Source organism: Pelecanus crispus, chromosome 26 (genome assembly GCF_030463565.1).
Source record: "Pelecanus crispus isolate bPelCri1 chromosome 26, bPelCri1.pri, whole genome shotgun sequence".
In the NCBI taxonomy this organism is placed as follows: Eukaryota; Metazoa; Chordata; class Aves; order Pelecaniformes; family Pelecanidae; genus Pelecanus; species Pelecanus crispus.
The window spans coordinates 1,469,902-1,492,385 of NC_134668.1; the positions used below are offsets into that span (position 1 = coordinate 1,469,902).

General features: G+C 71.0%; 3 protein-coding genes across 3 annotated transcripts; 1 reads left to right on the plus strand and 2 right to left on the minus strand.

Moving 5' to 3' along the window:
• Nucleotides 1–121: 121 nt before the first annotated feature.
• On the minus strand, nucleotides 122–3,026 carry CDK2 (cyclin dependent kinase 2). Its single transcript, XM_075725048.1, is given in 8 exon segments — nucleotides 122–229; nucleotides 317–412; nucleotides 414–521; nucleotides 1,058–1,159; nucleotides 1,257–1,427; nucleotides 1,529–1,649; nucleotides 2,746–2,823; nucleotides 2,911–3,026. Coding segments are annotated over 8 exon segments (900 nt in total).
• Nucleotides 3,027–5,881: 2,855 nt separating this feature from the next.
• On the plus strand, nucleotides 5,882–11,167 carry PMEL (premelanosome protein). Its single transcript, XM_075725046.1, is given in 13 exon segments — nucleotides 5,882–5,945; nucleotides 6,799–6,927; nucleotides 7,008–7,154; nucleotides 7,229–7,369; nucleotides 7,447–7,608; nucleotides 7,696–8,118; nucleotides 8,192–8,428; nucleotides 8,614–9,141; nucleotides 9,232–9,325; nucleotides 9,426–9,628; nucleotides 9,700–9,787; nucleotides 11,007–11,031; nucleotides 11,033–11,167. Coding segments are annotated over 13 exon segments (2,376 nt in total).
• Nucleotides 11,168–11,728: 561 nt separating this feature from the next.
• On the minus strand, nucleotides 11,729–20,798 carry DGKA (diacylglycerol kinase alpha). The gene is made up of 23 exons (XM_075724885.1): nucleotides 20,729–20,798; nucleotides 19,005–19,081; nucleotides 18,776–18,908; nucleotides 18,613–18,693; nucleotides 18,424–18,473; nucleotides 18,266–18,340; nucleotides 18,043–18,162; nucleotides 17,827–17,944; nucleotides 15,872–15,960; nucleotides 14,991–15,110; nucleotides 14,797–14,910; nucleotides 14,613–14,702; nucleotides 14,458–14,531; nucleotides 14,277–14,351; nucleotides 14,102–14,187; nucleotides 13,926–14,015; nucleotides 13,650–13,810; nucleotides 13,481–13,545; nucleotides 12,573–12,663; nucleotides 12,308–12,497; nucleotides 12,103–12,223; nucleotides 11,945–12,005; nucleotides 11,729–11,827 (listed from the first exon to the last, which is right to left on the minus strand). The coding sequence occupies exons 1-23, from the start codon at nucleotides 20,796–20,798 to the stop codon at nucleotides 11,729–11,731; spliced, it is 2,250 nt and encodes a 749-aa protein (XP_075581000.1).
• Nucleotides 20,799–22,484: the final 1,686 nt, after the last annotated feature.

Consider the following 22,484-nt stretch of genomic DNA (forward strand, 5'->3'; position numbering starts at 1 on the left):
CCCCCTGCCTCCAGCCCCTCGCCGGGCAGCTGCAGGTCCCAGCCTGGGACCCCCATGAGTGCGGGCAGGGGCCGGGGGGGGGCCAGGCAGGGGCTGGGGGGGGGCGGGGGGTCCGGGCCGCTCACAGCCGCAGGTGGGGGACGGCCTTGGTGACATCGCGGAAGAAGGGGGTTTGTCCCAGCGCCGCCTTGGCCGAAATCCGCTTGTTGGGGTCATAGTGCAGCATTTGCTGGGGGAGGGAGAGAGGGGGACATGAGGGGGGGTCCCCATCACCCCCCCCCAAGCCCCCCACCCCCTCCCCGAGCCCCTCGCTCACCGCCAGCAGCTTCCGTCCCTCCTCGTCGAGCGGCGGCACCACTTTGCCGAAGTCCTGCCGGGCCCATTTGGGGAAGCTGGGCTTGTAGTCGGGCATGGGCGGTGACGCCGGGCCAGGCCGCCTCGTCCGGCGTCCCCAGTGTGCGGAAGATGCGGAAGAGCTGGTCGATCTCCGAATCCCCAGGGAACAGGGCGCGCCGGGTGATCTGGGCACGGCGGGGAAGAACGGGGACCATCAGGGGGCCGGGGTCCCTCAGGGGGCCGGGGTCACCCCCTCCCCGGGGACCAGGCACCCCTAAAGCACCCCGTGACGAGGAGGGGGTGCAGCCCCAGGGGGGTCCCGGCGCCTGGCCTCACCCCACGACACCCTGCCCTTTCCAAACCAACCCCGTGAGCTCTCACACCGGCTCCTTGTGACCGTCCCCACGGCGGGAGCGGGCCCCGGTTTCCCCGGCGAGCGCCGCAATCGGCCACGTGACGTGGACCCCCCGGGGCAGGGTGGGGGGGTTCACATGACGCCCCAGCCCCCTTCCTGCACCCACAAAGCCCCTTTATTCCCCGGGCGCTGCGGCGGGCGTCAGCCCCACGCCCCCCGTGACGCGAGGGCCGGGAGCCACAGCCGCGGCATCACCGGGACGGGCAGCACCCACATGGCAGATTCTGGGTACACCCCGATGCGTGGGGACCCCAGCGTCACCCTCGGGGTGGGGGTCCGGCACCCCCCTGCCCCTCGGTCACCCACCATCTCCGCAAAGATGCAGCCCAAGCTCCAGATATCGACGGCCGTCGAGTAATACTTGCAGCCCAGCAGGATTTCGGGGGCTCGGTACCAGAGGGTCACCACCTGCCATGGGGGGGGGGGACACACGATGGGCACCGGGTGCCCCCAATTCACCCCCCCGACACGTGCGGGCCCCCCCCCCCCCCCCCGCAGCACCCACCTCGTGGGTGTAGGTGCGCACGGGCACCCCGAAGGCGCGGGCCAGGCCGAAGTCGGCCAGTTTGATGGCGCCGTCGGCATTGATGAGCAGGTTCTGGGGCTTGAGGTCGCGGTGCAGCACGCGGTGAGCGTGGCAGAAGGCCAGGCCCTGCAGCAGCTGGAACAGGTAGCTCTGCGGGGACATGGGGGGGGCTCAGTGGGGTCTTGGGGGGCTCGGGGAACCCCCCCGAACCGCCCCCCCCCCCACCATGGTGCTCCCCCCCACACGCACACCTTGATGAGGGGCAGGGCGATGCCGCTGATGGAGGACGAGTCCATGAACTTCTTCAGGTCCTGGTGCAGGAACTCGAAGACCAGGTAGAGCTTGTTCTCCGTGTGGATCACGTCCAGCAGCCTGGGGGAGCGGGCACCGCCTGGGCCGGCGCCGTGGGGCGCCCCACGGCCATGGGGCAAGACCCCGGGCCACGCTCCCCATGGCCGCGGGGGTCCCCACGGCCACGGGGGTCCCTACGGCCACGGGGGTCCCCCTGGGCCATGCTCCCCATGGTCACGGGGGTCCTGATGGCCATGGGGGTCCCCCCAGGCCATGCTCCCCACTGCCATGGGGGTCCCCATGGCCACAGGGGTCCCCAAAGCCACAGGGTACCCCCCGGGCCATGCTCCCCACAGCCACAGGGGTCCCTACGGCCACGGGGGTCCCCACGGCCACGGGGGTCTCCAAAGCCACAGGGCACCCCCTGGGCCATGCTCCCCACAGCCACAGGGGTCTCTACGGCCACGGGGCACCCCCCAGGCCACAGCTCCCCACTGCCACGGGGGTCCCCACTGCCACGGCTCCCCACGGCCACGGGGGTCCCCCAAGGCCATGCTCCCCACAGCCATGGGGGTCCCTACAGCCACAGTTCCCCACAGCTGGGGGTCCCCACGGGCCACAGCTCCCCATGGCCACGGGGGTCCCCACAGCTGGGGGTCCCCACAGCCACGGGGGTCCCCACAGCCACAGGGGTCCCCACGGGCCACAGCTCCCCATGGCCACGGGGGTCCCCACAGCTGGGGGTTCCCACAGCCATGGGGGTCCCCACAGCCATGGGGGTCCCTACAGCCACAGCTCCCCATGGCCACGGGGGTCCCCACAGCTGGGGGTCCCCACGGGCCACAGCTCCCCACGGCCACGGGGGTCCCCACGGCCACAGCTCCCCACAGTTGGGGGTCCCTACGGCCACAGCTCCCCATGGCCACGGGGGTCCCCACAGCTGGGGGTCCCCACGGGCCACAGCTCTCCATGGCCACGGGGGTCCCCACAGCTGGGGGTCCCCACAGCCATGGGGGTCCCCACAGCCATGGGGGTCCCCACGGCCCCCTGCCCCCAGTGCCACCGGGATGGAGCCAGGGCCACGGCACGGCTGTGGGGCTCCGCAGCGCCCCCGCTGCCCCCCGCCCCATCGCTCACGGAGCCCCCCGGTACCCCCGCGCCGCGGCCCCCCACTCACTTGACGATGTTGGGGTGGTTGAGCTCCTTCAGCAGGGAGATCTCCCGGATCGCCGTGCTGGGGACGCCCTCGGTCTCCCTGCGGGGAAGGCGGCTGAGCCCGGGCCCCCGGTGCCCCCCCCGGTGCCCGGTGCCCCCCCCCCGGTGCCCGGTGCCCCCCACTCACGTGTCCAACCGGATCTTCTTCAGCGCCACCACCTCCCCCGTGACCTTGTTCCGGGCCTTGTACACGACGCCGTAGGTGCCCTCCCCGATCTTCTCCACCTTCTGGAAATTCTCCATGGGGGGGGCCCGGGGGGCGGCCCCGGGGGGGACCCCGGGCGGGGGGGTGGGGGGGGTGTCCCCGGTGGGGGGGTGTCCCGGAGGGGGGTGGTGGTGTCCCCGGGGGGGTGTCCTGGGGTGGGGGTGGGGTGGGGGAGGTGTCCCCGGGGTCCCTGGGGAAGGGGAGGGGGGGGGGGGGGGGGGGTCCCGGGCGCGCGCGCGCGGCGGCTGTCACGATCGCGGCCGCCGCTTCCCCCCCGCGCGCAACAATGTTGCGGCGGCCCCGCCCGCGCCGCTTCCCGCCTTCCGCTGGCTCCGCCCACCCCGCGCCGCCCCATTGGCCGGGCTCGCGGTGACGCGGCGGGCGGCGCGGGAGATCCCTTAAAGCGACAGGAGCGAGGGGCGCAAACCCGCGCGGGGCGATGCCGGGGGCCGTTTCCACCCCACCCCCCCCCACCCCCCCCGGCCCCGTTGGGGTCACCGGGGACGGGGTCGCGGAGGCTCCGGCCGGGCTGGGGCTGGACCGGAGCGCCCGGGCCGGGGTCCCCCGGGGGGTCCTGGGTCACCGGGCGAGCCCGGAGGCGGCGGGGCTGGCACCGGGGACCCGTGGAAGCGTCACGGGCTGAGGATCAGCCCCACGGACGGGGGCGGCATCCCCGGGGGGGGGGGGGACACACACCCGGGGCTCTCCCACGGTCCCGGTCCCGCAGGATCAGGCCCACGCACAGACACACACGGCCGCGGGCACGGGTGGGACCCGCACGGGTGGCACTGGGGACGGCTGGGAGCTGCAAACGTGTCCCTCCGTGTCCCCCCCCCACGCAGGAAAGGGTCGGGGTCCCCCCACGTGTGCGGGGTGGGGGTCCCTGTGTGCCTGTGGGATCGGGGTCCCCCCCGTGTGTGTGGGATCGGGGTCCCCCTGTGTATGTGGGATCGGGGGGTGGGGGGGGTCCCCCCCGTGTCTGTGGGATTGGGGTCCCCATCTGTGTACGTGGGATCGGGGTCCCCCTGTGTCTGTGGAATCAGGGTGCCCCCCATGTGTGCGGGATTGGGGTCCCCCCCATGTCTGTGGGATTGGGGTCCCCGTGCATCTGTGGGATTGGGGTCCCCCTGTGTATGTGGGATCGGGGTCCCCGTCTGTGTACGTGGGATCGCAGTCCCCCTGTGTATGTGGGATTGGGGGGTGGGGGGAGTCCCCCCCGTGTCTGTGGGATTGGGGTCCCCATCTGTGTACGTGGGATCGGGGTCCCCCTGTGTCTGTGGAATCAGGGTGCCCCCCATGTCTGTGGGATTGGGGTCCCCCTGCATCCGTGGGATTGGGGTCCCCCCCATGTCTGTGGGATTGGGGTCCCCATCTGTGTACGTGGGATCGGGGTCCCCCTGTGTCTGTGGAATCAGGGTGCCCCCCATGTCTGTGGGATTGGGGTCCCCCTGCATCTGTGGGATTGGGGTCCCCCCCATGTCTGTGGGATTGGGGTCCCCATCTGTGTACGTGGGATCGGGGTCCCCCTGTGTCTGTGGAATCAGGGTGCCCCCCATGTCTGTGGGATTGGGGTCCCCCTGCATCCGTGGGATTGGGGTCCCCCCCATGTCTGTGGGATTGGGGTCCCCATCTGTGTACATGGGATCGGGGTCCCCCTGTGTCTGTGGAATCAGGGTGCCCCCCATGTCTGTGGGATTGGGGTCCCCCTGCATCTGTGGGATTGGGGTCCCCCCCATGTCTGTGGGATTGGGGTCCCCATCTGTGTACGTGGGATCGGGGTCCCCCTGTGTCTGTGGAATCAGGGTGCCCCCCATGTCTGTGGGATTGGGGTCCCCCTGCATCCGTGGGATTGGGGTCCCCCCCATGTCTGTGGGATTGGGGTCCCCGTGCATCTGTGGGATTGGGGTCCCCCTGTGTATGTGGGATCGGGGTCCCCCCCGTGTGTGTGGGATGGGGGTCCCCGTCTGTGTACGTGGGATCGGGGTCCCCCCCGTGTCTGTGGGATCAGGGTCCCCATCTGGGTGCGTGGCCGGGGTCCCCCCCATGTGTGTAGGATTGGGGTCCCCCTGTGTATGTGGGATCGGGGGTCCCCCCCGTGTATGTGGGATCAGGGTCCCCCCCATGTCTGTGGGATCGGGGGCCCCCCCCGTGTGTGTGGGACCGGGGTCCCCGTGCGTCTGTGGGATCGGGGTCCCCATCTGTGTCTGTGGAATCGGGGGGTCCCCTCCGTGTGTGTGGGATCGGGGTCCCCGTGCGTCTGTGGGATCGGGGTCCCCGTCTGTGTCTGTGGGATCGGGGGGTCCCCTCCGTGTGTGTGGGATCGGGGTCCCCGTCTGGGTGTGTGGGATCGGGGTCCCCCTGTGTGTGTGGGATCGGGGTCCCCCCATGTATGTGGGATCAGGGTCCCCCCCGTGTCTGTGGGATCGGGGTCCCCCAGCCCGTGCACCCCACCCTGCACAACCGGGAGGCCCGGGCTCGGTGGGTGCTGGGTCCCCATCCCGTCTCCCGCCTGTATCCAGTTCGTGGGACCAAATCCTGGGGGTCACCGGGACGGTGCTGAGAGCGAGGGGGGCGCCCGCACCCCCCTATTCCCCTCCCCGAGCTGTGGGGGGGGGGTCTCCGCGTCCCCCAAAAAGGACCCCACGAGTCCCCCACCCACCCCGGCCGGAGCCGAAGCGTGTGACCGGAGCCGACCGGGCGCCGCACACACGTGTGCACACGTGTCCCCACGCAATTCAACTCGGGGTGGGGGGGGGGGGGCCTGGTCCCCCTCTTTTTGGGGTGGGACTATGCAAACGAGAACCCCTTCATATTCCCCTGTCCCCATCCCCTTCGCCTCTCTGCCCCGGCGGTGCCCGAGCGTGGTGGGGGGGGAGACGAGGTCGGTGGGACCATGCGGGTGCACAGGGCCATGGCGGTTTTGGGGACCCTCCTGGTCTTGGTTACGGCTCAACGGCGTAAGTGGGGTTTGGGGGGGGGGGATGCGATTGATGGCGAGGGGGGGCTGGGAGCATCCAGAGCCCAAAATGGGAGCAGTTGGGATGGTCCCGGCCGGCCGGCGAGGGGGCTCGCGGGATCTGGGGGGCAGCGGCGCTGCCCCCCAGATCCCGCGAGCCCCCTCGCCGGCCGGGACCATCCCCAGCCCCCCAGGAATTATGGGGTCCATCGGTAGGAGCAGACCCCCCCTCTCAAAGCCAAATCCCACAGGGAGCAGGATTAGACCCCCGCTAAAAGCATGGAGGTCACAGGTGGGGGCTCATTGTGGGGTCCCCATCCCTCTGCGGGATGCAGGGGGGGACCCCCCGCAGCCCTCCGGGAGTGGGGTGGGATGTGGGGGTCCCCATCCCTCCATGCGGATGCTGTAAATGGAGGGGGAGGGGACACCCCCATCTACCTGCGAGCAAGCGGACAAGGAGGGGAGCTGGCAGCTCCCTGTGAATTGGGGGGGGGGACAGCGGGGACCCGGCAGCCCCCTAAGAGCGGGGGGCCGCGGGGGGGGGAGCGTTCACCCCATCCCACCCGCTGCCGGCGCCGGCTCAGCTGAGAGTCACATGAAAAGGCTTTGGGCAGCGCTCGGCGCCATGTGATGGGCTTTGCCCCCGTGCATGGCTCGGCCCGAGCCCCGTCACGTGGCCGCCGGGGGTCCCCGGGGGTCCCTGTATTCCGGAGGGGGGGGACAGCACCCGGCCGGATGCTCCGCGAAGGCGTCGCTGCGTCACCGTGGGCATCCCCGGAGGGTCGGGGTGGTCGGTGGCCACCCCACGCGGGTGCTCCGGGTGCCGCACGCGCCCTCTCGCCTTTCTCCCGCAGGAGCCGGTGGCCGGAATCGTGGCCGGAGCCAGCCCTGGAGCGGGCGGCCGGCGCCATTCCGGAGCTGGGACGCGGGGCTGTACCGGCCGTGGCAGGAGGGGACGGCGCGGCAGCGGGACTGCTGGCGAGGTGGGTGCCGGGATGGGCGCCGGGGTCCACGCCGTCCCTCGGCGCCGCCGTCCCTGAGCCGCCGTCCCCGTGCTTGGCAGGCGGCGACGTCACCTTTGACATCGGCAACGACGCTCCCACCATGTCGGGCGCCAAGGCCACCTTCTCCATCGCCCTCCGCTTCCCCAGCACCCAGGCGGTGCTGCCCGACGGCCGCGTCGTCTGGAGCCAGAACTGCACCGTCAACGGTGGGCGCACGCCCAAAACCCCCCCTCCCCGCCCCCCCCACCCCGCGCCCCCCTCACCCTCCGCTCCCCCGCAGGCACCCGCGTCGCCCAAGGTGAATCCGTCTTCCCGGAGCAGCCGGCCGAGGGCGCGGATGGCGTCTTCCCCGACGGGCAGCCGTTTCCCCCCGGCGCCGGCGGCAAGCGTGGAAAATTCGTCTACGTCTGGTGGACGTGGGGTGAGGCCGGCACCGACCCCCGCCGGGGTTTTGGGGGGTCCCGGAGGTGGCGTCTGACCCCCGTCCCCGTCCCGCAGGGCGTTACTGGCAGGTGGTGGACGGTGCCGCGTCCCGGCTGACGGTGGGCACGGCGGGGGTGCCGCTGGGCTCCTACACCATGGAGGTTGTCGTCTACCACTACCGCGGCCGCCAGAAGTTCATCCCCATCGGCCGCGCCAGCACCCAGTTCACCATCACGGGTGGGTGCCGGGGCCGGGTGTGGGGACCCGTGGCGGGGAGCCCGGTGAGCTGACGGCACCCCGTGTCCGTCCGTCCGTCCCCCCCAGACCAGGTGCCCTTCGCGGTGGACGTGGCGCAGGTGCAGGGCACGGCGGAAGGCGACGGGCGCTTCGTGCGGAACCGCGCCGTGGCCTTCACCGTGCGGCTGCATGACCCCAGCCGCTACCTGCGCGACGCCGACATCTCCTACTCCTGGGACTTCGGGGACCGGAGCGGGACCCTCATCTCCCGCAGTGCCACCGTCACCCACACCTACCTGGAAGCCGGCTCCTTCGCCGCTCGCCTGGTGCTGCAGGCCGCCATCCCCCTCAGCCCCTGCGGCACCTCCGCGGCCCCCGTCGTGGACCCCACCACCGGGCCACCGCCGTCGGCGGGACCCACGGCCACGCAGCCCGCTGGCACCACGCCGAGCGGCGCCGGGGCACCCAGCGTGGGTAAGGGAGCACGGAGCTGGCCGCTTCCCCGCGGGTGCCGGCTGCCCGGGGTGGGTCCCACGGGTGCCCCTTCTCCGGGGTGCCCCCTCCATCCTCGCCCTGCCTGCAGCACCCACGGCCTCCGACGCGCCAGTGGAGCCCACGGGGGGATCGGCGGCCGCGCCCTCGGACCCTGCCGTCACCGAGCCCGTCCTCCTGGCACTCAGCACCCCGGCAGACACCGCCGGCGAAGCCACGGCGACCGACCCCGCTGCGGCGCCTGCGGATGCCCTGCTCCCCACCTCGGTGGCCCCGGCCGGGGACGCGCTGGGCACCTCGGCACCTGCGGAGGGAACGGTGGCTGCAGGTGGGTGCTTGCCGCGGGGCAGGGGGTGATGGGCTGCGGCCAGGGGGTCCCCGAGGGCTCGGTCCCCCCTCGCCCTTCCCCAGCCTCTTCCCTGCCTCCTGCTTCTCCTGCAGATGCGGCGACAGCCGGAGCCACGGCGGGAGCCGCAACTGGAGCCACGGCCGATGCCACAGCTGGAGCCACAGCTGCAGCCGCAGCCGGAGCCACGGCTGATGCCACAGCTGGAGCCACAGCTGTATCCCTTGCTGCTGCCACAGCTGGAGCCACAGCTGCACCCGCAGCCGGAGCCACGGCGGGAGCCACAGCTGGAGCCACAGCTGTATCCCTTGCTGCTGCCACAGCTGGAGCCACAGCTGCACCCGCAGCCGGAGCCACGGCGGGAGCCACCGTTGCTGCCGCAGCTGGAGATACAGCTGGTTCCACAGCCGAATCCCTGGTTGAAGCCACAGCTGGAGCCACAGCTGTATCCCTTGCTGCTGCCACAGCCGGAGCCACAGCCGGAGCCACTGCCGGAGCAACCGTGGGTGCCGCGGCCGTATCTCTGGCTGCTGCCACAGCTGGAGCCACAGCTGGAGCCACAGCTGGAGCCACTGCCGCCCCCGACGGCACCGTCGCGCCGCTGGTGCTGGTGAAGCGCCAGGCGCCGGCCGCCGAGCCCACCGGCTGCATCCTGTACCGCTACGGCACCTTCTCCACCCAGCTCGACATCATCCGTGAGTGCGGGGCCGGGGGGGGGATCTGGGGCAGGGGGGCTGAGCCCACTCCGGCGGCCGAGCCCGCTCCGACGCCGCGTCCCGTTGCAGAGGGGATCGAGAGCGTGGCCATCGTGCAGGTGGTGCCGGTGGTGCCGGAGGGCAGCGAGAACAGCGTGGAGCTGACGGTGACGTGCGAGGGGAGGTGAGGGCAGCCGGGGCACCGGCGGTGACCCGGGGACGGGGACAGGGATGGCGCGCTGGGGTCTCGGGGGTCTCGGCGGGGGTCTGACCCTCGCCCGCAGCCTGCCCGAGGAGGTGTGCACCGTGGTGGCGGACGCCGAGTGCCGGACGGCGCAGACGCAGACCTGCTCGGCCGTGGCACCGGCCGCCGGCTGCCAGCTCGTCCTGCGCCAGGACTTCAACCAGTCCGGCCTCTACTGCCTCAACATCTCCCTGGCCACCGGCAACGGCCTGGCCGTGGCCAGCACCCGCGTCGCCGTCGGAGGTGGGAGCGGGGCGGGGGGGCGGGTGGGGGTCCTGTGGGGCCGAGGGGTGCTGAGCTTGCTCTGCCCGCAGGCGCTGCCCCGGCTGCCGGCAGGACCACGCTGTTCGTGGGGCTGGTGCTCATCGCCGCCGCCCTGGGCACCGCCGCCTACACCTACAGGTCGGGCTGGGAGGGGGGACACGGCGGCCTGGGGGGGACACGGTGGCGTGGGGGGACCCCATGATGTGGGGGGGGACACTGTGGTGTGGGGGGGACATGGCGGCGTGGGTGGGACATGGTGGCATGGGGGGGACACGGCGGCCTGGGGGGGACACGGTGGCGTGGGGGGACCCCATGATGTGGCGGGGGGACACTGTGGTGTGGGGGGGACACGGCAGCATGGGGGGGACAAGGCGGCCTGGGGGGACATGGTGGCGTGGGGGGACCCCATGACGTGGCGGGGGGACACTGTGGTGTGGGGGGGACGTGGCGGCACAGGGGGGACACCGTGGTGTGGGGGGACCCCATGATGTGGGGGGGGGGCACTGGTATCGGGGGGACAAGGCGGCCTGGGGGGGACATGGTGGCGTGGGGGGGACATGGTGGCGTGGGGGGACCCCATGATGTGGGGGGGGGGGACACTGTGGTGTGGGGGGGGACGTGGCAGCACAAGGGGGACACTATGGCATGGGGGGGACACCATGGTGTGGGGGGGACACAGAGGCCTTGGGGGGGACACTGTGATATGGGGGGGACACCATGGTGTGGGGGGGACACCATGGTATGTGGGAGACATGGTGGCATGGGGGGGACACCATGGCATGGGGGGGGGGGGTCACCATGGTGGGGGGAGGACACTGTGGCATGGGGAGTGACACCATGGTGTGTGGGGTGGGGACACGGCGGCATGGGGGAGGACACTGTGATGTTGGGGGAACACCATGGTGTGGGGGGGACACTGTGGTGTGGGGGGGACACTGGGGCGTTGAGGGGGACACGGTAGCATGGGGGGGACACCATGGCATGGGGGGGGACACCGCGGTGTGTGGGGGACATGATGGCGTGGGGGGGACACCGTGGCACAGGGGGGACACCATGGTGTGGGGGGGGGACACTGTGGCACGGGGGGGACACCATGGTGTGGGGGGATACTGTGGTGTGGGGGGGACACTGGGGCATTTGGGAGCACACTATGGTGTGGGGGGGACACCATGGTATGGGGGGGGGACACTGTGGCACGGGGGGGACATGGCAGCACAGGGGGGACACCATGGTGTCGGGGGGACACAGTGGCACAGGGGGGACATGGCAGCACAGGGGGAACACCATGGTGTCGGGGGGGGACACCGCCGTGGCCCTGCGCATGGCCGCTAACCCTCCGGCCACCTCCGCCTCGCAGACGCGTGAAGTACAGCCTGCTGCTGGCCGCGGCCCCCCCCGGCCCCCCGCTCCCGGGCCTGGTTGCCCCCCAGCTCTGCCCTCCGCCTCCTGCTGCACCGGGCCTTCGGGGGGGCTCCCAGCGGCGAGAGCAGCCCCCTGCTCCGCCCCAACGCCATTTAGGGACCCCCACCCCATGCCACCCCCCGCCTGGCCCGAGCCCCCAGGACCCGGGGGGCCGCAGGGGTGAGGGGACGCGCGGCCCCGGGGCTGCCACCATTAAAGGCTCAGCTCAGCCAGTGCCTCCGCCTGGTTGTGTGGCTTGGAGGGGGCGCGGATTTGGGGGTCCGGGGGGGATTTGTGGGTCTGCAGGGGATTTGGGGGTCCCCGGGGGGGATTTGGGGCGACCCACGGTCGGCACAGCCAGCGCCCGTCTCACCACCGGCTTTATTACTGCAAGAGGCACTTGAAACTGGGGGGGTGGGGGGAGTAATAAATAGGGTGGGGGGGCCCAGTGGGGCAGGGGGCTCCGGCCACCGCGGCACACGCGGGGCGGGGGGCCTCGCGCAGCCCACCGCCACCCTGGCACGGCACCCGCGGGCTCCGAGCACCCCTGGGTGCTGGGGGGGGGGGCACAGCTGCCACCCACCCCTGCCAGGGACACACGGGGAGGGGGGGGCGGTCCGCGTCCCCTGCCTGGGCGCAGCTCGGGGGGTGCGGGGCGGGTCTCCCCACCCGGACCCCTCAGGCCTCGGGGGGTCCCTTCTTGAGGCCGAAGAAGCTGGAGGAGCGGGGCGGCGCGGCCATGAGCATCGGCGTCTGGTTCTTGTGGGTGATCTTGATCTGCAAGACAAAAACTGGGGCTACCGGGGGGGGGGTCCCCAACACCCTTGGGGGGTCCCTGAGGTGCTCGGCGAGGGGCTGCCAGCACCCTGTGGTTGGGGGGGGGGGTCAACGTACGGTGCAGGGCGGCTGCATCCAGGGCTCCCCATCGATTTGCATGGGCAGGGGCTTCAGCGTCCTGCAAAAATAAAAATAAACCCGTGCTCCCCGGCTTAATCGGGGCCACGGCCGGGGCTCCCCCCGACCCCAGACCCCCCCCGGACCCCCCGGCTCACCGCAGGGTGATTTCGGAGCAGGTCGCCAGCCGCTTGCCCGCGCTTTTCAGCCCGGTGTAGATCTGCCCCATCTCCAGCACCCCCTCCAGCCCCACCACCTCCAGCCGCCGGTCGCTCAGGTCTGGGGAGGGGGGCACACAGAGGTGGGGGGTGAGGGCAAGCACGGAAGGGGACAGACGGAAAGCCGGGGGGGGTCCCCACGCACCCTGCACGCAGGTTTTGAGGGTCTCGGCGTCGGTGATGGCCGGGGGCTGCCCGGCACCCGCCGCCGTCTTGGCTTCTCCCGGCGCCCGCTTGGTCTCGCCCCAAAGGTTGGAGCCTCCGTGCATGCTGGGGATGTTCAGCACTGCCAGCCCCGCCAAGGCCCCGCTCAGGTCCAGGGGGGTCCCGCAGCACTGGGGGGGGGCAGGGGGGCAGGTCAGGGAGGGGCAGCCCCCAAACCACCGCCCCCCAGGGTGGGGACCCCTCACCTCCACGCTCAGGCACTCCTTGAGCTTCTTGCAGGTGGCGAAGATGGTCTCGGAGGTGGCGAATTCCAGGTACCACAGCTTGTTCTTCATCCTGGGGAGGGGGACATGGGGGACCAGGAGGACTAGGGGGGTCACGGGGGGACACCAGGGGACATGGGGGGTCCAGGGGGGACATGGGGGGACACTGCGGGACGCCGGGGGACAGTGGGGGGGACACGGGGGACATGGGGGGACACTGGGGGACACCAGGGGACACGGGGGGACATGGGGGGATGAGGGGGGACATGAGGGGGGACACCAGGGGACATGGGGGGTCCAGGGGGGACATGGGGGGGACACGGGGGGACACTGGGGGACACCAGGGGACACTGGGGGGGACATGGGGGGATGAGGGGGGACATGAGGGGGGGACACCAGGGGACATGGGGGGTCCAGGGGGGACATGGGGGGACACCAGGGGACACCGGAGGGGACACCGGAGGGGACATGGGGGGATGAGGGGGGACACCAGGGGACATGGGGGGTCCAGGGGGGACATGGGGGGATACTGGGGGACACCAGCAGACACCAGGGGACACCGGAGGGGACAGCAGGGGACATGGGGGGATGAGGGGGGACACATCAGGGAACACAGGAGGAGACCAGGGGACACAGGGGGACATGGGGGAACACTGGGGGGACACCAGGGGACACTGGGGGGACATGGGGGGGATATGGGGGGGACACTGGGAGACATGGGGGGACCAGGGGGGGTATGGGGGGGACACCAGGGGACACTGTGGGACACAGGGGTACACTGGGGGGGACACCAAGGGGACCGGGGGGGACACGAGGGGACACCAGGGGACACCATGGGACACGAGGGGACACCGAGGGGACTGGGGGGGACGGCCGTGTCGCCCACCCACCTGCTGTTGAACTTCTCCGGGTACTTCTCCCGCATGACGTGGAAGCGGTGGGCGATGGAGGCATCCTGGGGGTGGGGGGGGGGGGACACACACGACACAGAGTGGGGGTGAGGTCCTGGGTGGGGGGGGGGGCTGTGGGTGCCCCCCGCCGCCCCCTCACCCCACGCACCACCCCGATGGAGAAGTAGTTGTTGATGATCTCGTAGGGCACCGGGTCCCCCGCGGCCGCCGGGTCCTCGGGCAGCACCTGCACCCGCCACCGGTCCATCTGCACCAGGCTGCCGCCCTCCATCTCCCGCAGGATCTTCACCAGGTCCTCCCCCGTGTACCCTGCGCCGGAGACGGGATTTGGGGGGCGACCGGGGGATGCGGGGGGGGGGGGGGGGGTGGTGGTGGTCAGGGGGTGCGTGTGCCCCCCCCGTACGCCCCGTCCTGCCCCACTCACCGCCCCCCCAGCGCAGGCAGCGGGCCAGGTCGTTGCCGGTCCCCAAGGGCAGCACGGCCACGGGGGGCCGGTGGGGCAGGTTGGCTTTATCTGCAAGGAGAAAAAGGGAGGGGTCATGGGGGGCAAGAGGGGGGGTCTGCACCCCCCGGTGGGGGTGGTGGGTGGGCAGCACCCACCGATGGCATCCAAGATCCAGCCCACGGTGCCGTCCCCACCGCACACCAGGATCCGAAAATCTGGCACATCCCGGAAGAAATTGAGCCTGGGAGGGAGATGGGGGGGTGGTCAAGGCAGGATTGGGCCCCCCCCCCCGCCAGGCACCCTGCTGCCCACCCCCCCGGCCCCGCTCACCCAGGGGTGGGTCCTCCCTGCTGCAGGTTATAAACTTGCCGGGGGTTGAGCAGATACTGGAATTTGCGCAGCACCCTGCGGGGAGAGGGGAGCTGGGGGGGCTGGGGGGGGCGGCCGGCTGCCCCCTCCCTGCAGAGCCGCCAGAACGACCCCCTCGGTACCCCCAGACCCCCCCCTTTACCTCTCCCCCTGCTTCCCTCCGCTCTTGGGGTTGACGAAGACGAGGAGCGGGTGGGTGTCGGGCACGGGGCTGACCTGCGGGGTGGGGGGGTGAGGGCTGCGCCCCGGCCCCCACGGGGACGCGGGGGTGGGGGGGATTTGGGGGTCGGGGCTCACCCGCAGCGCCTGGCCCTCGGGGGTGGTGAAGAATTGCGGCGTCTCCTCCACCGGCGTCCCGCCGCCGTCCCTCTGGCTGTCCTGCCTCTCCTGCGAGCACCGGCGGCACCCCCGGCTCAGGGGGGTGCACGGGGGGCAGCCGCCCCGTAGGGGGGGCCCAGCAGCCCCCAGGGGACCCCCCCGCTGGACCCCCACTCACCAGCAGGACGGGGTAGATGGCTGCGGGGGGCAGGACGTGGTCCCGCAGCACCCCGCAGTCGCAGGCGGGGGGCACGAGGGGCAGGCATTCCTCGTGGATCTGGGGGCAGAGCGGGGTGAGGGCGGCCGGGGGGGGACACGGGGACACACGGGGACCCCCCGCCATGGGGACGCACCCACCTTCAGGTGGCACCAGACGCAGTGCAGCCCCGTCAGGCTCTGGAAGCTCTTGATCTTCTTCTGGCATTTGCCGCACTTGCTGGCCTCGCAGCCCCCCTTCACCCAAACGTGGGCCTGGACCTGCGCACGGGGCCCCCACCCCGGCGTCACCCCCCATCACCCTGTGTCACCCCGTGTCACCCCCCGTCACCCCGTGTCACCGCCCGTCACCCCCATCATCCCCCGTCACCCCCCATCACCCTGTGTCACCCCGTGTCACCCCGTGTCACCCCCCATCACCCCCGCGATGGGGGACCGGGGTGGGGGCTCGGACACTGGGTGCTCCCTGGGCAGGGTGGGTGGGTGGGTGCAGGGGCAGGTGGGGAGGGCAGATGGACGGACGGACGGATGGATGCACAGACGGACGGGCGGCTTTGGCAGGGGAGCAGCCGGATGGACAGACGGACGCACGGGCAAGGCGACAGGGCAGGTGGACGGGCGGGTGGAGCAACAGGCAAGCGGGCAGAAGGACGGGCAGGTGGACGGACAGACAGATGGGCGGATGGACGGACAGGCGGACGGTCAGGTGGACGGACAGACGGATGGGCGGTTGGACAGATGGACAGGCGGATGGACAGACAGGCGGACGGTCGGACAGACGGACAGGCGGATGGACAGACAGGCGGACGGTCGGACGGGTGAGTGGATGGACAGACAGATGGGCGGATGGACAGACAGGCAGACGGTCGGACGGGTGGACGGACAGACAGATGGGCGGATGGACAGACAGACAGGCGGACGGTCGGACAGACGGATGGACAGACAGGCAGGCGGACGGTCGGACAGGCGGACAGACAGACAGACGGACGGGCGGGCGGGCGGCGGCTCCGGGGGCCACTCACGCCGGCCTCCTTGCGGGACTTGGCGTAGGTGCTGATGCAGCTGGGGGGGGCCCGGCGGGCGCAGCGCTCATGGACCGTGAACTTGCAGACTGCGGACGGACAGACGGACGGACGGACGGATGGATGGGTGGGGCCTGGGATGAGCCCCGCCCCTGCCCCACCCACCCATCAGACTCCACCCCCACCCCCCCGACCAATCACACCACCACCGCATCTGGCCCGTCAGCCAATGGCAGCCCACCCTCACCGCTCATTGGCTGGCTTTGCGGTGGGTGGGGCTTAGGCACCGACCACGCCCACATGGGTGGGGCAGGGCGGAGCTTTCCCACAGCTGGAGGGGGCGGAGCCTCCCACAACAGCTGGAGCGGGGGCGTCCCTGCCCTGTCCCCCCCCATCCCCGTCCCAACCCATCCCTGTCCCATCCCATCCCCATTCCCATCCTGTCCCCATCCCATCGTCATCCCCGTTCCCGTCCCCATCCCATTGTCATTCCTGTCCCCTTCCCTGTCCCATCCCTGTCCCGTCCCCATCCCATTGTCATCCCTGTCCCCACCCCTGTTCCATCTCCATTCCCATCCCCATTCCATCCCCATCCCTGTTCCCCATCCCATCCCCATCCTGTCCCCATTCCCCATCCCGTCCCCATCCCCATCCTGTCCCCATCCCGTTGTCATCCCTGTTCCATCCCCATTCCCATTCCCATCCCTGTCCCACCCTGTCCCCATCCCTGTCTCATCCCATCCCCATCCCTGCCCCATCCCTGTCCCTATCCCTATCCCTGTCCCCATCTCATCCCCCTCCCATCCCTGTCCCCATCCCTGTCCCTATCCCATTGTCATCCCTGTCCCCACCCCGTTCCATCCCCATCCCATCCCCATCCCTGTTCCCCATACCGTCCCCATTCCCCACCCCCATCCTGTCTCCATCCTGTCCCCATTCCCCATCCCCATCCCATCCCTGTCCCGTCCCCATCCCATTGTCATCTCTGTCCCCACCCCTGTTCCATCCCCATTGCCATCCCCATCCCTGTCCCATCCTGTCCCTGTCCCATCCTGTCCCCGTCCCTGTCTCATCCCATCCCCGTCCCTGTCCCCATTCCCATCCCCGTCCCCATCCCATTGTCATCCCTGTCCCCACCCCTGTTCCATCCCCATTCTCATCCCCATCCCCATCCCTGTCCCATGCTGTCCCCATCCCTGTCTCATCCCATCCCCGTCCCTGTCCCCATTCCCATCCCATCCCCGTCCCCATCCCATTGTCATCCCTGTCCCCACCCCTGTTCCATCCCCATCCCTGTTCCCCATCCCGTCCCCATTCTCCATCCCATCCCTGTCCCCATTCCATCCCCATCCCATCCCCATTCTGTCCCCATCCCATTGTCATCTCTGTCCCCACCCCTGTTCCATCCCCATTCTCATCCCCATCCCCATCCCTGTCCCATCCCTGTCCCATGCTGTCCCCATCCCTGTCTCATCCCATCCCCGTCCCTGTCCCCATTCCCATCCCCATCCCTGTCCCCATCCCCATCCCTGTCCCTGTCCCCACCCCTGTTCCACCCCCATTCCCATTCCCATCCCCATCCCATCCCCAGCCCTGTCCCCATTCCATCCCCATCCCATCCCCATTCTGTCCCCATCCCATTGTCATCCCTGTCCCCACCCCTGTTCCATCCCCATTCTCATCCCCATCCCCATCCCTGTCCCATGCTGTCCCCATCCCTGTCTCATCCCATCCCCGTCCCTGTCCCCATTCCCATCCCCGTCCCTGTCCCCACCCCTGTTCCACCCCCATTCCCATCCCCATCCCATCCCCAGCCCTGTCCCACCCCCATTCTCATCCCCATCCCATCCCCAGCCCTGTCCCCACCCCTGTTCCACCCCCATTCCCATTCCCATCCCCATCCCATCCCCATCCCATCCCCATCCCATGCCGTCCCCCGGTCGCTCCCCGCTCACAGGTGCAGCACAGCCCCTGCTTGCGCAGCCCCACCAGCAGCGTCTCGCACACGTTGCAGTACACGGGGCGGTTGAAGTGCTTCAGGCGCCACATGTGCTGCCCGTCGTCCTTCATGTGCTGGGGGGGGACGGACACGGGGACACGGGCTCGGGGGGGGGCCCAGCCAGGCGATGGGGGGGCGGGGGACGGACACACGGACACGCCCCGCCACTCACCACCTCCAGCCCCAGCAGCACCAGCAGCGGGATGTTGGTGACCCCTCCGCGGAGCCACTCGGCCAGCGACACCGTCCCGCTGCCGTCGTAGTCGATCTCCCGCATCATCTCCTGCAGGATCTGAGGGGGGTGGCGGGACGGACGCGGGGGTCAGGATTTGGGGGGCGGGGGGGGAGCACAGGGCTGGGGGCAGCCCCGTCCCCGCTGTCCCAGCTCCGCTCACCGGCTTCAGCTCGGTGACGTCCCAGTCCAGGTACTGGGCCACGCGCATCATCTGGGTGATGATCCGATCCACCTCCTGCGGGCGGAGCGTCAGCGCGGCGCGGGGGGTCCCGCCGTGGCCCCCCCCCCCCCGCCACGCACCCCCGCCCCGGTGCTCACCGAGCTGTCCAGGAGCCCGTTCCCGTCCTTGTCGTACAGCTTGAAGGTGACTGCGGCGGGGACGGCGGGATGAGGGACCCCCGGAGAATGAGGAATCCCCGGATGAGGGAACCCAATGGGTTCCTGGGGACCCCCAGCAGATCCCTGGGGACCCCCGATACCCCCCCGCTGGGACCCCCCTGCACTCACACTCCAGTTTGTCCTCGGGGCGTCCCCCCTCCAGCAGCGAGAAGTAGCAGGAGACGTCGTTAATGCAGACGAGGTCGCTGCCTGCGGCAAGAGACCCCCCCCGTGAGACCCCCGCGGCGCCCCGGCCCCCCCACATCTCCGCCCCCCCCCAGCACCCCCTCACCAGCCCGGCTGCCTGGAGGGGCCGCGGCCCCGCTCTGGAAGGAGGCGAAGAGATGGCGGCAGAGCGGCTCCGGGACGTCGTCCGCCTCCAGGTAGCTCCTCAGGAACAGCGTGAACCCCTCGAAGTCGACGCACTGAACGAGGGGGCAGATTTGGGATGGGGGACCCCAGCTGCAGCCCCCCGCATCGGGGCCGTCCCCGGGGGATGCACGGCGGTACCGGGGCCTCACCTCTCCCTGGCGATGCTGCGCCAGGGCCCCGCCGCTGTCGAAATCCTGCAGCACGTCCTGCACCTTCCTGCTGCTGTCTGCGGGCAGAGGCGCCGGCGAGGCTGCTCCGGTGGGTGCACACGCGTGTGCGCCCCCCCACACACACCCCGACACGTATGCACGCGGGCAAGCTTGGGCCGGCACGCGGGTGAGGCTGCCGGGTCAGGCGCAGGCATGCGTGTGAAGCTGCTGTGGAGCATGAGAGCACGGGCAAAGCTGTCCCCGTGCGTGCACACACGTGCAAGGCCACGGCCATGTATGCACATGCATGCAGAGCCACGCCCATGCATGCACACAGGCATGGGAGACCACCCCTGTGCATGCACACGTGTGCAAAGCCACCCCCACGCATGTACACAGGCATGTGAAGCCACCCCCATGCACGCACACGCATGTGAAACCACTCCCAATCATCCACACAGGCGTGTGAGACCACCCCTGTGCATGCACACGCATGCAGAGCCACCCCCAAACATCCACACAGGTGTGCGAGACCACCTCATGCAGGCACATGCGTGCAGAACCAGGCACATGCATGCACACAGGCATGTGAGACCACCCCCATGCATGCACACATGTGCAGAGCCACCCCCAAACGTCCCCACAGGTGTGTGAGACCACCCCAGTGCATGCACACACATGCAGAGCCACTGCCACGCATGTACACAGGCGTGTGAAGCCAACTCCATGCATGCACACAGGCGTGTGAGACCACCCCCATGCACACACACATGTGCAGAGCCACCCCCACGTGTGCACACAGGCATGTGAAGCCAACCCCATGCATGCACACAGGTGCTTGCGACCACCTCATGCACACACACGCGTGCAAAGCCACTCCCAATCATCCACACAGGTGCGTGAAGCCAACCCCATGCACGCACACACATGTAGAGCCACTGCCAGGCATGCACACAAGCATGTGAAACCACCTCATGCACGCACATGCATGCAAAGCCACCCCCAAACATCCACACAGGCATGTGAGACCATCCCCATGTATGCACACATGTGCACAGCCACCCCCACACATGCACACAGGCATGTGAAGCCAACCCCGTGCATGCACACAAGCATTTGAGACCACCCTAGTGCATGCACATGCGTGCACAGCCACCCCCACACATGCACACAGGCGTGTGAAGCCAACCCCACACATGCACACAGGTGTTTGAGACCACCCCACGCACGCACACGCGTGCAGAGCCACTGCCAGGCACACACACAAGCGTGTGAGACCACCCCAGTGCATGCACACGCGTGCAGAGCCACTGCCAGGCATGCACACAAGCGTGCAAGACCACCCCATGCACTCACATGCGTGCACAGCCACCCCTAACATCCACATAGGTGTGCGAGACCACCCCTGTGCACGCGTGTGCGTGCACAGCAACCCCCACACGTGCACACAGGCGTGTGAAGCCAACCCCACGCACGCAAGCGTGTGAGACCGCCCCAGTGCACGCACACGCGTGCAGAGCCACCGCCAGCCACGCACGCGTGCGAAACCCCCCCCGCACGCACACGCGTGCACGGCCACCCCCGCGCACCCCTCCAGCCGCCGGAGAGCCGCTCCCACGCACGCCACACGCGGGGCGGCTGCAACCCCGAAGAAAGCGAGGTGGGGGGGGGTGTTTCCCCCTCACGTGTCGTATGCGTGTCGCGTGTCCCCCCCACGCACTCACAGTCCAGGTATTTTTGCAGCTGGGCAAATTCCTGGGGGCTGAGGGTGGCCCAGTCCCGGTTTTCCTCCATGGTTGCCGGACGCTGCCTGCGGGCAGGAGCTGCGGACACGGGGACGCCCACGGTTTTGCGGCGGGCGAGGGGAAAAGGGGGTGCGTTGGGGGCTTCCGCCCCCAACGCACCCCCTTTTCCCCTCGCCCGCCGCAGGCAGGGGTGCAGGCAAGCGTAGCCGCCACCTGCCCAAATCCGGGGCGCATCCGGCAAGCCGCCCCCGCGCCCCCGCAACCCACCGCCGCCGCGCGTTCGGTAGCCCGCCGCGTCAAGGCGCACGCCAGCGTCACGCGTGTGCGCGGCTCCCTGGCCGCCGAGCTTTGAACCCCGGCGAGGGAGCGGCGCCCAGATGGGGAGGGGCACCCGTGGGGGCAACCCTGGGGTGACGCCGTGGCGTGGGACCCCCGCCCCTCATCGTGGGGTGGGCGATGCCCTCCTGCGCCCCAGATGTGAGGCAGATGTGGGGTGACAGCGGCTCGGGGCTGCTTTTGGGCACCCCAAGGCGGGCACCCATGGGTGGCACCCCACGGTGGCTGCTCACAGCGTGGTGGTGGGGGGGGGGGGAACCGGGACGCTCCCACCCCCGTGGGACCCCCACGGGGCTGAGTCACACCAGGACCCGCCCAGCCCGGATTTGGAGGGGGGGACCCCAGGACCGGGAGCGGCACCGGGACTCCCCCCATGGATTCCCCACAGCCCGGAGGACACGGAGCCCCCCCGGCGCCCCCACCGATCGCCCCGGGACCCCCCGGGAGCGGCACCCACCGCCCCATCCCTACGCCCAGGCATCCCCGGTGCCTCTTCCTTCCCCTTCCCGTCCCCCCGCGCCGCCCCGGGACCTCCCGGTACTCCCCGGTACCACCCGCCCCGCCCCAACCCATCCCACCGGAGCCCCCCCCCACGACCCCGGGCGCATCCCGGTGCCGCTGCCCGGTCCGTACCTGGCGGGTCCCGCGGCGCCTGGTCCCGGCCCGGCCCCGTGACATCACGGCCCGGCGGGGCGGGGGCGGCACCGGCCGCACGTGCCACCGGGGCGTGGATTTTTTTTTTTTTTTTTTTTTTTTTTTGGGGGGGGGGGGGTGGGCAGCGCCCGACGGTAACGAGCGGCACCCGGCGCGCGCTGCCTGCTCCTCCCACCCTGCCCGCAAGCGCTGCCTGCGCGGGGGGGGGGGGGGGGGGGTCCCCGCCGTGCCCACCCACCCCCGCCGGTGTCGCCCCCCCCCAAAATCCCGTGCCTGGGGTGATGGCGGTCCCGGGGGACCCCACAGCGGGGCAGGGCCGCCGAGGGGGGAGGGGAAGGGGAGGTGGTGCCCCCGCCCCCCCGCAGCCCCCGGGGCGTGGGGCCCCCCGTGCGCCCCCCCCCCCCCCCGCTTGGAAATCCCCGGTGGCGGCTGCGTGGGCGGGAGGCGGCTGCCGCCTCCTTCGCTAACGAAGCTCCCGGCGAACCCCCTCCCCCCCCCCCCCCCGCCCACGCGGCGGGGCCGGGGGTGCCACGGGGTGGGGTGGGGGGGTGAGGGGCGAGGCGTGGGGTCCCCAACCCCCCCGCGGGGGCTGCCCCGGCCCCTCCTGGGCGCTGAGCGTGGGGAAGGGCTTGGGGACACCCCCCGGGACACCCCCCGTACCCGGGACACCCCCCCGGGACACCCCCCCCCGCCCGGGACACCCCCCGTACCCGGGACACCCCCCCGGGACACCCCCCCCCCCACC

Bases quoted from the DNA above. Each gene is read 5' to 3' on its own strand.
- DGKA (XM_075724885.1), bottom strand. From the start codon at position 20,798: ATGGAGGAAAACCGGGACTGGGCCACCCTCAGCCCCCAGGAATTTGCC. The intron at 18,341-18,423 runs GTGAGCACCGGG...CTCCGCCCGCAG, and splicing joins ACGGGCTCCTGGACAGCTCG to GAGGTGGATCGGATCATCAC. The intron at 18,163-18,265 runs GTGAGCGGAGCT...CACCCCCCTCAG, and splicing joins ACGTCACCGAGCTGAAGCCG to ATCCTGCAGGAGATGATGCG.